The 13,116-nt window shown below is 41.7% G+C and overlaps 1 protein-coding gene across 2 annotated transcripts in view; it reads left to right on the top strand.

Annotated features, from left to right (window-relative positions):
- Positions 1 to 13,116, top strand: part of RNF145 (ring finger protein 145) — an 88,376-nt gene that overhangs the window by 28,224 nt on the left and 47,036 nt on the right. For both annotated transcript variants that reach the window (XM_039330224.1, XM_039330223.1), the window contains exon 2: positions 5,203 to 5,415. In XM_039330224.1, coding sequence (XP_039186158.1) covers positions 5,232 to 5,415 — 184 coding nt within the window. In that variant the 5' untranslated portion in view covers positions 5,203 to 5,231. The remainder of the gene's footprint in view (positions 1 to 5,202; positions 5,416 to 13,116) is intronic.

Below are 13,116 nucleotides of genomic sequence, written 5' to 3'. Positions count from 1 at the left end.
TCAGGAAACATACCCTGGCCGATCATAGGAAGTTTTACCTAAATTCGCTGCGGCTGCCATTTTGGACACACCACGCGGCCAGCCTTGCAGCTAACATCAACCGGATTACTGGCTGAAGGCCTCAGTTCACTCCAGGGCTTTTCCTCAGGATTTCAGGTCCCTCACACAACCTTGCCAGCCCAGGAATTTTGGCAGAGCTCATTGTGGCCGCCATCTTAGGAGCATTGTAAGGCCTTGCCTTAAGCCACCACATCAGGCCTTCTGTACTGGCTGCAGGCTCCCAGCTTCTCCACAAGATTTTTTTTCCATATTCTGGCTACTTCTCAGGACATCTGAGACACCATTCTAAACCTGCACCAGGGACGGTCTTCCAGGCCCCATTAAATCTTCATCCATTAAGTTCAACCAGTAATTCACAGACAAGGCCCAAATTCTCAGGCCACCATCTTGATCGGAGCCGCCATTTGTATGTCATTGCTTCTGCCAGGCCTCATCTTCAGGCTCTCTGCGCCCTTCATTGGGCTGTCTGGTGCACCTTGACTGGCCACCTAAGGCCTCCGGGTGGAGCCCATAGCGGGTCTTATTTTAACAACTGTGACCTAAGCCCCAGAGAGACTTATTATCTGGTCAGGTGGTCAGGGGAGCAGTCCTCATTACTTGCTCCAACTACTCTTCCTGCCAACTGCTTGCCTGCCAGAGCTCCCCCTCAGGTTTCCTGAGATAGCTTGACCCAGGATGGAGGACTCCACGGTGCCTCAACCCATGAGCGTTGCCTCCCGGTCCTCCAGTTATGGCCGGCATAAAACCTCCAAGCAGGAGGCAGCAGGCAAGCTCAAGAACAAGGCTAAGGCCATTTTCAAGAAGTCTTCCAAGTTGGCAGAGAAGCAAGCCAGCTGTAGGCACCAGGCTCCGGAAAAGGAGTTCTCCAGAGCACAGAGACTGGCAGGATCAGAGACGGATCACTTGGTGACCCCTGAATTTGACCTTCTTTTAGATCCTTCAACCTCGGCTCAGGGTGTGTGGTCCCTAACAGAAACCCCCGCCACACATTGTCCTCCTTCTGTGCTAGTTCAGCACACAGCAACCACTCTACCGACCATCCCCTCGAGTTCGGTTCCTGAGGCCACCTTCACACCAATGGCCGCCGGACTCAGGGGACCGGACCTCGGAGACATTTTCTCTGATAGCCGCCTGGAGGCCCTGATATCCAAGGTGGTGGACCGTGCTCTAGCAGAAAGGTCCTTCCACCCATCTGGGCAGGAGGCTTCCACATCGGCTATGCCACCTTATGTTCCTCCTACATCAGGAACCCACGTTTCCCACACACTCCTCAGTTAGCGGATACTCATCTCCACAGGAGGATGATCAACTGGACTTCAATCTGTCAGAGGAGGAGGAACTTCCCTCTGAACCCTCCCCATTGGGAGGCCTGTTCAATTCGGCTCTGTTTCTCCCCTTGCTTCGCAAGGCCACCTCAACGGCAAACATAGGGTCCGATCAGTTCCCTCAGTCACAGGCCACAAATCTGATATTCTTTGAAATGGTGGCAGCCCAGCACCACGTTCCCCGTCCTTCCATATTCCTCAAAGGGATCAAAAAGCAATGGGTCTCCGCTTCCTCATTTCCTTCTGTAGGCGGGACAGACAAAAAGCTGTTTAGTACCTCCACAGACCTAACTGAGGCCCTGGAGGTCCCCAAGGTAGACGAAGCCTGGACCCCTCTGGTATCCCAAACTGCAGTCTCTGGGGACATGTCGGAGGCGTTTAAAGTGGAGGACAGAAAATGGGACTTAACCTTTCGAAAGACCCGTCAATCGGCTGCATGGGCAATTAAAACAGCCACTTGCGCATCCTTCTTTGTCCGAACCAATCTTTTATGGCTTTGTCAGCTCCAGACCCGAGTCCCTTCAGAGGACATTCAGACTCACCAGGACCTAAGCAAAATGGTTGCGGCAACGGAGTATGCTGCAAACGTGACTCTACAGTCGGCCAACTTTGCTTCCAGGTCTCTAGCCTCCAGTGTTACAGCCAGAAGGATGCTATGGCTAAAACACTGGTAGGCCGATGCCAAGGCCAAATGGCACCTCACAACTGCACCTTACCTGGGCAACAATCTCTTTGGGGAGGCCCTGACTTCGTACCTTGTGGAAAACAAGGACAAACGGAAGGTCATGGCTCATCTTACTAAATGGCCCAACAAGTGTGCCACTCCCTATTCTTGCAGGCAGCCCTTTCAGCCGGCAGCAGGTTCAACAATCACCAGCCCTCCTGTCCCTACACGCCCAGACAGGACCGGCCATATGTCCGCCTGTATGACAGATCGGGCTTTCGACCCAGGCAGCAGAACCAAAACAAGAGGCCATTTCGAGGGGCAGGACACCCCTACAGGAGGTCCAAATGACTCTCATACCACACTTCCCATAGGGGGAAGACTTGCCCACTTTTTCTATCAGTGGGAACTCACATCCATGGATGCCTGGGTCTTACAAACAATCCAGTTTGGCCTATCCCTGGAGTTTCTGGCCAGCCCCCTGGGTTGCTTCATCACCTGTTCCACTTCATGGGATCCAATCAAAAAGGGACTTATGCAGGAGGCCATTCAACATCTCCTAGAGATTCACGCCATAGAACCGGTACCGCCGGACCACAATGGAAGGGGATTCTACTCCATCCTCTTCATGGTCCCCAAGACCTCGGGGGGATGGAGTGCAATTCTAGACTTCAAGAATCTGAATTATTACATCACATACAAAAAGTTCAAAATGCAATCACTTCAGTCCATTTTGGGAGGCATCAGACAGGGAGACTTCCTGGCGTCAATAGACCTCACAGAAGCGTATCTCCACATTCCCATCCATCCAGATCACCGGCGGTTTCTCAGATTCTGTTAGAGGGGCTGTCACTTCCAATACAAAGCCCTCCTGTTCGGCCTCTCCTTGGCGCCCAGGGTGTACTGGAGAAGGGGCGTTGTCTTACGAGAATGCCTTTTCTCAGTACGGAGATAGAGAATCCACACCCACCCTTAAGGTCAGTTAGGCCATTATTAGGAGTTAGAGAGCCAACATTGTCCTAGCATCAGCCACTTTCACCCTTGTCAAGACTGGATCTACTAGCAGGGGGCATGTCAAGTTTGACTACTTGGTCTCAAGAGCAGGCAGACAGAGAAAACCCATTGGTGGATTCTCCATCTCCGTACTGAGAAAAGGCGTTCAGGTAAGACAATGCCCCTTTTGTTATTTTGGTGATGTTTTTATTCTGACTATTTTTAGGACTGCAAAGATAACTTAGAATATATCTCCATCCATACTTACGGTTTTTTTTGTCTTCCATCATGTTGTGACTCTATTTACCTACTATTCATTCAAGCTGTGCTCTATTAAAATAGAAGTTCAGCTTTTCTGCTTCATTTTGAAGACTTCTTCTTGTGCCATATCCATTATCGGACGTTGGCGATCCTGTTTTTATCAGCAGTGGCACGAAAAAGTGCTGCTGAGTTTTGTCCAAACCAATCCCTTAGATTTTGAAGCCACAGTGTTCTTCTTCTACCTGGACCTCGTTTGCCTTCAATCTTTCCCTGGAGGATTAAATGGAGTAAGCCGTATTTTTCTGGGTGTCGCATCACATGTCCAAAATATTCTAATTTTCGTTTTTTAATTGTTTTGATGATTTCCCCTGGCTTTCCCAGGCGGCTTATCACCTCCTCATTTCTGATCTTGTCAACCCAGCTTATATGTAACAGTGGCCTGTAAATCCACATTTCAATTGTTTCTAGTCTCTTCAGGTGGCCTTCTGTCAGAGACCAACTCTTTACTCCATAGAGCAGGATAGAAAAAATATAGCATCTGACAAGCCTGATTTTCAGTCTTAGGCTTATGTCATGACTGCTTGACAAATTCCAGGGCTATGTGTGAATGTTCATTGGAGGTGTCCAGAGTTTTGAATGAATTCAAACCTGAGTATGGTATGGAGAGGTATTTGGTTGTGCTTGTCAGTGACCGATGGCAAGCTCATGGTGGAGGTGGTGCATCCATTCTGGCTCTCCTTGATTTGTCAGCAGCTTTTGGTACCATTGACCATGGTATACTTCTGGTTGTGGTGAGGGCCACTATTCTGCAATGGTTTTTCTACTTGATTGGTGAAATGGGAGCTGTTGACTCCTAGGCCTTTGTGCCTCAGGAATCTGCCTTATCCCCCTCCTTTTTAATATCTATGTAAATCCACTGGGGGAGGTCATAAATTGGTTCAGGATTAGGTGCTGATGATACCCTGCTGTATGTCTTTGTCCCCAGCTGTCCAAGTGAAAGTGCTGAGTCCTTTCCTAGTGTCTGGAAGCTGGGAGCATCTTTATAGGGAAGAAGAGGTTGTTGTTCAACTCTGTTAAGAATGAGCGGCTATGGGTTTGGGGTTTCCTGAATTTGGAAGTTGCAGATTTTCTAGGATTCTGGATAGAATGACACAATCCTATTCAAACTTGGTGAACAATCTGTACTCAACTCCTACTCAATGAGCAGGTGGCAGCAGTGACCATGTGATCCTTTACACAATTGGATCTTGTACACCAGTCACACTTATTCCTGAACTTGGAAGCCCTGCTCATGATCATTCACAACTTAGTCACATCCCAATTAGACTATTAAAGCATTATAGGTAGTTATGGGATCAGCTTGTTATACCACAAAATGCTGCAATCCTGTGAGCTGCACTGGCTCCTAGTAGGATTCTGGATGTGATTCAAGATACTGGTAACACTGGGCATAGGATTGGGTTACTTGAGAGATCGCCCCCCCAAGAACATTACTGAGACTCACATGTTCCCCTTAGGGTTTTGGCATCTTATGGTATCTAGAAAGCTTTTCTGTGGTTGCCCTTGCTCTTTGGAATGATGTCCCCCCCCCCAATATATAGTTGTGCCCAACTCACCTTGCCTGTTGGAAAGCCCTTAACACTTGGCCCTTCCCCCAGTTATTAGGGGTTGATTGAGTGGGAGCACCCCCTGCCCCAGGTTGTTTTGTAGTGTGCGTGGTTACTATTTTACATTTTATATTTATAGATTTTTTGCTAGATACTTATTGTTGGTACATTGCCCGGAGTCACACAGCAAATTGGATAGCCTGATAAATCTTAAAATAAATAGATACAGTGTTCATCAGTATTACATCTATGGCAACTGTTAAACTTACTTGCTGCTTTGGATTCTTTACAGTCTGCCCCACATCACAATCAAGAAACAGCATGGCTGCAAAGGAGAAATTGGAAGCAATGTTGAATGTGGCCTTACGGGTGCCAAGCATCATGCTTTTGGATGTCTTATACCGATGGGATGTCAGTTCCTTCTTCCAACAGATCCAAAGAAGTAGCCTAAACAACAATCCCCTCTTCCAATACAAGTATTTGGCCTTTAATATGCATTACGTGGGTGAGTATATATGTATGTGGCCTGTGGAGAGATTATTGTTATAGACTAGTGTTTCTCAACTGGGGAACACGCTAATTGGGGAATTCTGGGAATTGAAGTCCATATAGCTTAAAGTTTTTGAGATTGAAGAACAGAGTTGTAGATAACTATTATAGTCCCACTGAAGTAAAACCTCTTTCTGACTAGATTTAGAGCATCCAGTTATGTCGCAGTTGACCCTAGGACAGTGGTGGTAAACCTATGGCAAGCGTGCTTTTCAATATTTTTAATTTCCACACAGGAATATCTGAAGAGACTCAAGTGCTCAAAACAGTAGAGCAATCTTTCTATTTCCCCAAACACTGAGATCTTCCACTTCAAAGAGTTTTCTTCCATTTTCAGATGGGCATATTATATTTAAGAAGTTAAGATACCTCCAAACCCATTCCCCCTCCCAATCCCTGCAAAATAATGCTAAATGCTGCTCTTGGTCTCGAAATGTTGATCTAAGTGATACCTTTTTTGCTTGGCGTGGTTCCGTTTTTGCTTGGCGTGGTTCATTAACTCAATTTTAATCCTGTTACTGTAGGTGTAGGATTAGTATCTGCTTATCTGTCTATTGTCTGCAGCATCTTGCTTTTCTTTGGAGATTACATGTTATATACTGTTCACCACCACAGTTAATTTATGCCTTGCAGAGATACTAGAGCTATCTGCTTATTCAGAAAAGCCTAGTTTTTCTCTTTTCCTCCTCTCAAATATCTAGATGGTTCTGCTTTAATTGAGAATATCTCTTTAATGATTGGCTCAGAGAATGAAAAATCTCATGTTCAATATACTGTAGAAAGAGTCATATTCATAAACCAATTGCATGTTGCAGTTACAGACATATAGTGCGGTTGCAGTGTTAAAATAAGAGTTATGTATCTTATGAATAACTTTGGGCAGTCAGTAGTCAAATCATTGGCTATGTGCATGAATGAATGGTCAAACCAGAAAATGGAGTCCTCGGTGCTCTCTGAATCTGGTGCCATGCTCAGAGAGCACCAATGACTTCACAGTTCAACCCTGAGCTACATATATTGTCTTCTATTGAAACCAGAAATCTTCTATGTGTTACGGTTTCCCAGTTTTCCTGAGTCAGGGAACTATGACTAAATGTCTCTGGAACAAGGCAGTATTTGTTTCTCTATTTTGAACTTGGTTAATATCCCTATTCAGATAAAGTCCACATTTGGCAGATTTCCTGGTTTATTGATTTATTCATAGATAGAAGGCTCATCTGAGCAACAAAAAGTTATGCTAATATTTTGGCTTACTATCTCAAGATGTGTTCATCAGCAATCCTTTTTTTCCCAGCTTAATCTATATCACTGAATTCTTTGGAGGAGAATACTTGGAACAGGGTGGGAAATAAAGTGTATATGACATCCCAAACTTTGGGAAGAAAGAAGGGTTTAAATCTAAAGAAATAAAAGGCATATTATGGGATATCGAGAACAGCATTGTAGAACAAAATAGGAGGTGTAAGTAGAAGATGACAGTGATGCTTCAGCTCTAGAAAAAAGTTTTGAAAAATTATTAGAAACATTATTGTGGCGTGAAATAATGAGTTATAGTGCAATGTTGAGGGAAGGGGGGAAGAATGTTAGCACAACGTTTCCCTGTCAGCTAAAGAGAGTAGAAAACCGTTGTTTGTACCAGACTAGTTTTTTTGTATTTTTAAGGCTTTCTGTCAAGACCAATTCTACCTTGACTGTCCTGCTACATTCCACGATGGTCATAGAAGAAAAAATTACCATCCTCCAGAATTAGCAGGGAAGCGAAACAAGGGGAACAAGGGAGGCATTTTTCTTTTTCCCCAGCTAGCGTTGTACTATTGTGCTGGACATAACACAGATTTCAAAGTGAAGTCAATTGGCTTTTTGACTCTGCTTGGCTTCATGGTGCCAGGTTGAATGATACCTGTGTAGCAGGATTCAGTGGGAGTTGTGCTGGATGTGGGTGGAAAGCATACCTGCAATTTGCATTATTGCTGACTTTCTTCCACCTTCTTCACCAGCACAGCTCTCCTGCATAAATGCACTGTTCAGCATATTGGGGTAAGCTCACATCTCAGTTAGAGTATGGCTCTGTTTTAAAAAAAAAATACTGTTCAGTGTTTGTTTTCATCAACTTCCATGCCGTTTTTTCTTAAGAATCCCTGTGTAGAAATGTATTTCCAATTTTATTATTTTTCTAGACTACATATTCCGTCCATTATTATTTTTTTGTACATTCCCCACAGTTATATGTATTTTTTAGATGGTAAACTCCAGCTGTGAATGTGGAAAAGTGGAGATTTGGAAGTCACTGCATTCTAGTTTGCACATGGGCTTAAGAAGTGTTCGCTGGAAAAATGTGCAAATGAATTTCATCCCCATCACACTCTAAAACAGGGGTAGGCAACCTTGGCTCTTTTATGACTCATGGACTTCAACTCCCAGAATTCCTAAGCCAGTTCAGGAATTCTGGGAGTTGAAGTCCACGAGTCATAAAAGAGCCAAGGTTGCCTACCCCTGCTCTAAACAGACCAATTCCTGTCTGAATTTGCAGTCCCTCTTTGATTCTACACTGTAATGCTTGGGGAGGTCAGCAGTATTTCCCTGTTCTTGCAAAGCAGCAAAATGAAGTATGGTCCTGCTGATTGGCAGGTTACCTCTAGCAAGTCATGAAGCCATGGCTTACTTACAGTTTGCACTTCTTCATTTTGCATTCCATCATAAGCTGCCACTAATTTCCTCTGTCCATCTCACCTCTTTGAGTGGAATAACTAACTAGTTACATATCCTTTGCTTTTTGTTGCCTTCTCCATCTGAATGGCTACCTGTTTCCATCCTTGACAGGGGCTTCAAGGAATGTTTCTCATTTATTGCAGAAGCGTTCAGAAGCAAATGAGATGCAGTCCTGGAAGTTGGGGAGGCATTCCAGGCAAAGGGTAGCAGCTCAGTATTTAAAAATCAGAGAAATCTTGGTATAAATGAAGTTTGCAGAGTTAACTATTCCAATTTTCTAAAAATCAGTGGTCACTAAGTAAAACTGTGATTGTGCGTATAGCTTACTGTTTTCTTGGCTTTACTGAGAACTTTTATAGAACTAAAAACGCATTTAAAAATATATTAAACTATAAAAAGAACCATGACAAGAATCTAAAAGACAGTGAAAAGTATCTTTCTTTTTCCAGTTATTTGCTGGTGTTAGTTGGAATACTTAAATTGTGTCATCCTCAGAGGATGCAAATGTATAGGCCTCTCTTTGCTCTCTTAGTGAAATAAAAATCAAACAGCAAGAAGCTTAAACATTAAAACAGCAGGTGCCTGGGAAAATACTGTGATACTGGATACAAACTGTTTATAAACAGATGTACTACAGGTACACCTTACTTAACAACAATTTATTTAGCACTGTTCAAAGGTATAACGGTGCCGAACTAATGATAGTTATGGCTGCTCCTCAAAGTTCCGATAGTTGTAATGCCCCCCCCCCCCCCGGTCACTTAGTCAAAGTTTGGGTACCTACATTTATGACCGCAGTGTCTACTTCAACTCCCTCCATCTGCCTACCTCCCCCGCCTCGACCATTTCTGCCCTTCTGGCCACCCTGCACTCTGCTGTCACCTACCCTTGCTGCTACCAGGAGCCTCTCCATAGCCTTTCAAAGGGCCAAAGCAATGCACCTCACCCACAACAACGGGAGGAAGAAGAGGGTGAGGCTTTTTTAACTAAGGCTTTAATAACACATCTCAAAAGTTAAATCTTGTGGCAAATGCATGTCTTTTCTATTAGGTAAAGTACTTTATTCACATGTATCTGTTTCAATAGTGTAGAGATCCATTACTCAGTCAAAATGAGAATGCATACTTTTCATTTCTTTCAGATTCCTGATTAGGGAAGATATTATCAAACTAAGCAGACACACACAGACACCGTCCTAAGATAGGGAAGAAAAATTCAGAGAATATGAAAGAGCTTCACACTTTTTCCAGTTTTTTTCCCTTCACATGGATCACCATCTTTTGATTACTTTTTAGTAAACTTTTGCTTGTCATGCTAAACATACTGAAAAAATTTTAGTTATAGAATTCCATGAAGATACACAGGATTTTTCAGCATGAGTAAAAAAGGCCTCGTTAATAAATGTAGGTAAATATTTTTATATCTGAGGGATTTGCAAGTGTCTATGTATTTGCTCAGTGTTTTCCTCTTGTTGTCTGTAATTAATCACCAGCAGTGCTTTGTGTTTAAATATTTACTGCTCTGATTGTTGTGTGTTGCACTGCACATATTCTGGATACTCACCCCCTTCTGAATTTGTGAAGAGCAATGTAGGGAAAATATTTTGACAGTCATGAAAAGATCCTCCTGCATGAGAAGGAGACAGAAGGAGATGTGGGTATTTCAAGAAGACCGAGTGACCTAGTCTTTTCAAAACTGCAGAAATTGATTCCACTAGTTTGATGATTACCATTAATATTCTTAAAATTAAATCAAGTAAAACATCCGTATCAATTCCCCTTTTCAAGTATTTTGGTTTAAAGGGAGCCCAGCGCAAAATGCTTCCATTATTATAGGATTATATGTTTAAATACAGCCTTTTTCAGGATTGGGGAACATAAAGCCAGATGGGTAGCTATAAAATTGAATGTATGAATGAATTATCAAAGCCAAATTCAGTTGGCCCTCACTAGAAAGTATTCTTGGTTTCATCACTATGAATTTATGGTTCCTGTTACTACAATTGTAACCTGGATGTCTATTGGACCATCTTTATATATTTGTTCAGCAATTAAGTTGAAGTGGGGATGCCATCTTATTTATTTATTTTAAAAGATTATTGGGCAATCCATCTTATGACACACAACTTTGGGTGGGTAACAACAACCTAACAGATGTTACCGTTACTGTACATTTACTCTGCAACTAGTCAGGGGCCTTAGTGATGGAAATGCCCTCAGTATTGTGATTCTCTTCTTGTTTATTTATGGCTGCTACCAAATTTTTCTAGTGTTAACTTTTTATATGAGCTAAAGACCATCTTGTTTGTCCAAATGTTTGGCTAAACCTGTGTTCCTATGTCATTAATGTGTTTCCATCATTGTAATAATCTTGTTTTATGGTTTTAAGTGTTGACATCTGTTAATCTTTTTTTGTTGGTTGGTTGAGGGAAATCACTTTCAGTTTACTTTTGCTTAAACTAAAAAGTAAAATTGGTATAATTAAACATGTTTTAAATATCAGGAAACTTTTGACCAAAATTGTATAATATCCTTCTATCTGCCTTCCTAACATGGACTAAAATTACATGGGTAATAGCAGTGCAGAGTTTTGAAGCCATTGAATGTCCTTGTCTAGGCAGGTTCAGCCCTGGTTGAATGATGAGAGACTGTCAGTGAATTCCAGGGCTGTAGGTTAGACCAGGAAATTAGAAAAACATCCTGGAAAAAGACAGTGGCAAGGAACTTCCATGTTGTTGCCAAGAAAACAGCATGCTTGTGCCTGTGTAGTCAGCAAGAGTTGAGCTTGATTCAAGTATCTGTAGATGTCTTCTCATTTCAGGGGTAATTAAGATATGGGAGCAACTTCCTTGCACAAAAAAGATTATTACATTTCAGTTGAAAGCTCTCAGTCCTGGCTTATCACAATTCATCCAGTTTCCAATTTTCTCACACCCTCTTTCTCAGCTTTTGTCTGTCTGCTGCAAGATACCCTTTGCCATCATTCATGCCCATGGGACTCCTCTGCACATTTGTAGAGGATTAAAAAGATGTAATATAATGTGCAGTGATAAAGATATATAGAGTAGGAGTGGGTGAAAGCATTGTTATTTTCTAGAAACTGAACTTCCCCATATTATCAGGATTAATAGAATATTCTTTGCAAGTGATACATTCATTGTTTAGGGTCTAAGTTGAATCTTGATAAAGATGATCAGTTCACCTCTTCTATTATTGCCTCCTAAATGAATAGAACAGAAAGGATAAATATATTATTATACTGGTTGCCAATGTTCAAAGATATGGTTGTAATATTCCCTCAAATAGGCATATGTTTGCACATACCTACCTCTCTCATATATGAACAATCACGGAAGCAAATGTTCTATGCCTGTGCGTGAAATGCTCAGATTGTAGCCTTGATTAATGACACCTCCAAGCGAGCTTCATGCTTAAGCAGACATTAGGCTGAATGACAGATCTAATTTTTGAATTTTTTATTTTAGGGTACAGCTATTTTAAAGAGAACACACAATCTTATGATTTGGACTTGTAACTCTTTTCTGACGACATGGAGGAATGAACTCCTCTGGAGTATGATGATCAATCTCCATCCTGAGTTCCTTTTAGAAAATTAGTTATTTAACACAATGAGAAGGCATATGAGATCTAATGCATTTCTCTTGCTCAGAATTGACTATACAATCTATTTCTGTTCCCTTTCCATCGTACTGGTTGTTAAAATGCAGGCGTTGCTGTTTCAAGCACAGAAGGTGAGCCCATAATGGGAAATATTTACTGAATAGTTCCCACACACTTAGTGACTATGATGGGCTTGCTACTTTTTAGTGCTTTAAAGAAAGGGAAATTCAGATTTCTCAACTGACAGTGGGTCCAAAATGAAGTTGTTGAACATAGGAAACTGCAAAAAAAAGTTAATATTAGAAATTTACAGTTTCTTTTTATGTCTCAGCCATCGATCAGTGTAATGGAGAGTGTAATCAAGGTTGTGAAGGTTTAATTATACTTTTAAAAATGAATGGGCTTTCCTTTTTTCCTGTGAATAGATCAGATTCAGTACTCCACCCTTTAGCTAAACCAGAAAAAGGGCTAAAATATCTGGCCTAAATACAAGCAGTTTTATTGATTATGCACTGATATAAATCTGAACATTGGGTTTTTAATCTACTGACTTGAAACTCTGATCCTGATTGTGATCTTATTGTATATACACTAGCATATCATTGGCATTGCCTTTTGCTGACATCCATTCAGGAACTTTGTTTGCTATCTGAAGTGACTACTAGGCTTTACTATTGGTATGTTTCAGATATTGATTTTTAAAATGAATTTTTGGCAAAAGCAAATGTACTTTTTATTATCCATTTCAGGCAGTCACTGCCTGCTGCTACTCTCACCATTGTAGGTGACCGGAAGAATCAATTTGTAGAAAGAAAAGATTCATATGATTGTGATAATTCTTGCAAAATTAACTCTGTTCATTGTCTTCTTTGTTGAAAGACACAAGATCATATTTTAAGGCTTTTGATATCTGGCTTAGTGATTGACATGAGAAGGAGAAAATAATTTGCAGTTTTGTTTCCCATCAGCAATCATTACAGGAACTAGGCACGAAACAAATTTCTTATTCAGAAGTTGGGTCCTGGTGTACTTATTTTTCTAGAACATAGACTATTTTTCAAAGTAGATAACATCTTTTATTGAAAAGAAAAATGAGCCTCTGAAACAATGGACTTATGATTGCTACTTTTTAACAGATTGCACAGCAGAGGAAAACTGTTATCCCTCAAATACAGTTTGTTGATATCTTAGACTGACATTGAAATTAAGCATTAAACCAAGTAGCCTAAGCTTTTGTGGATAAGAGTTCACTTATTTGTAGTAAAGTTAGGAGACAGGGTGGAGGAACAGTTATGAATGTCCTTTCCAAACATTGGATCTCACTCTTA

The sequence above is a fragment of the Crotalus tigris genome, unplaced genomic scaffold (assembly GCF_016545835.1).
Source record: "Crotalus tigris isolate CLP2741 ecotype Arizona unplaced genomic scaffold, ASM1654583v1 scf7180000024427.8105951120:4207309, whole genome shotgun sequence".
In the NCBI taxonomy this organism is placed as follows: domain Eukaryota; kingdom Metazoa; phylum Chordata; class Lepidosauria; order Squamata; family Viperidae; genus Crotalus; species Crotalus tigris.
The sequence above is the reverse complement of the archived record's forward strand: the minus strand, read 5'-3'. Positions and strand labels throughout refer to the sequence as shown.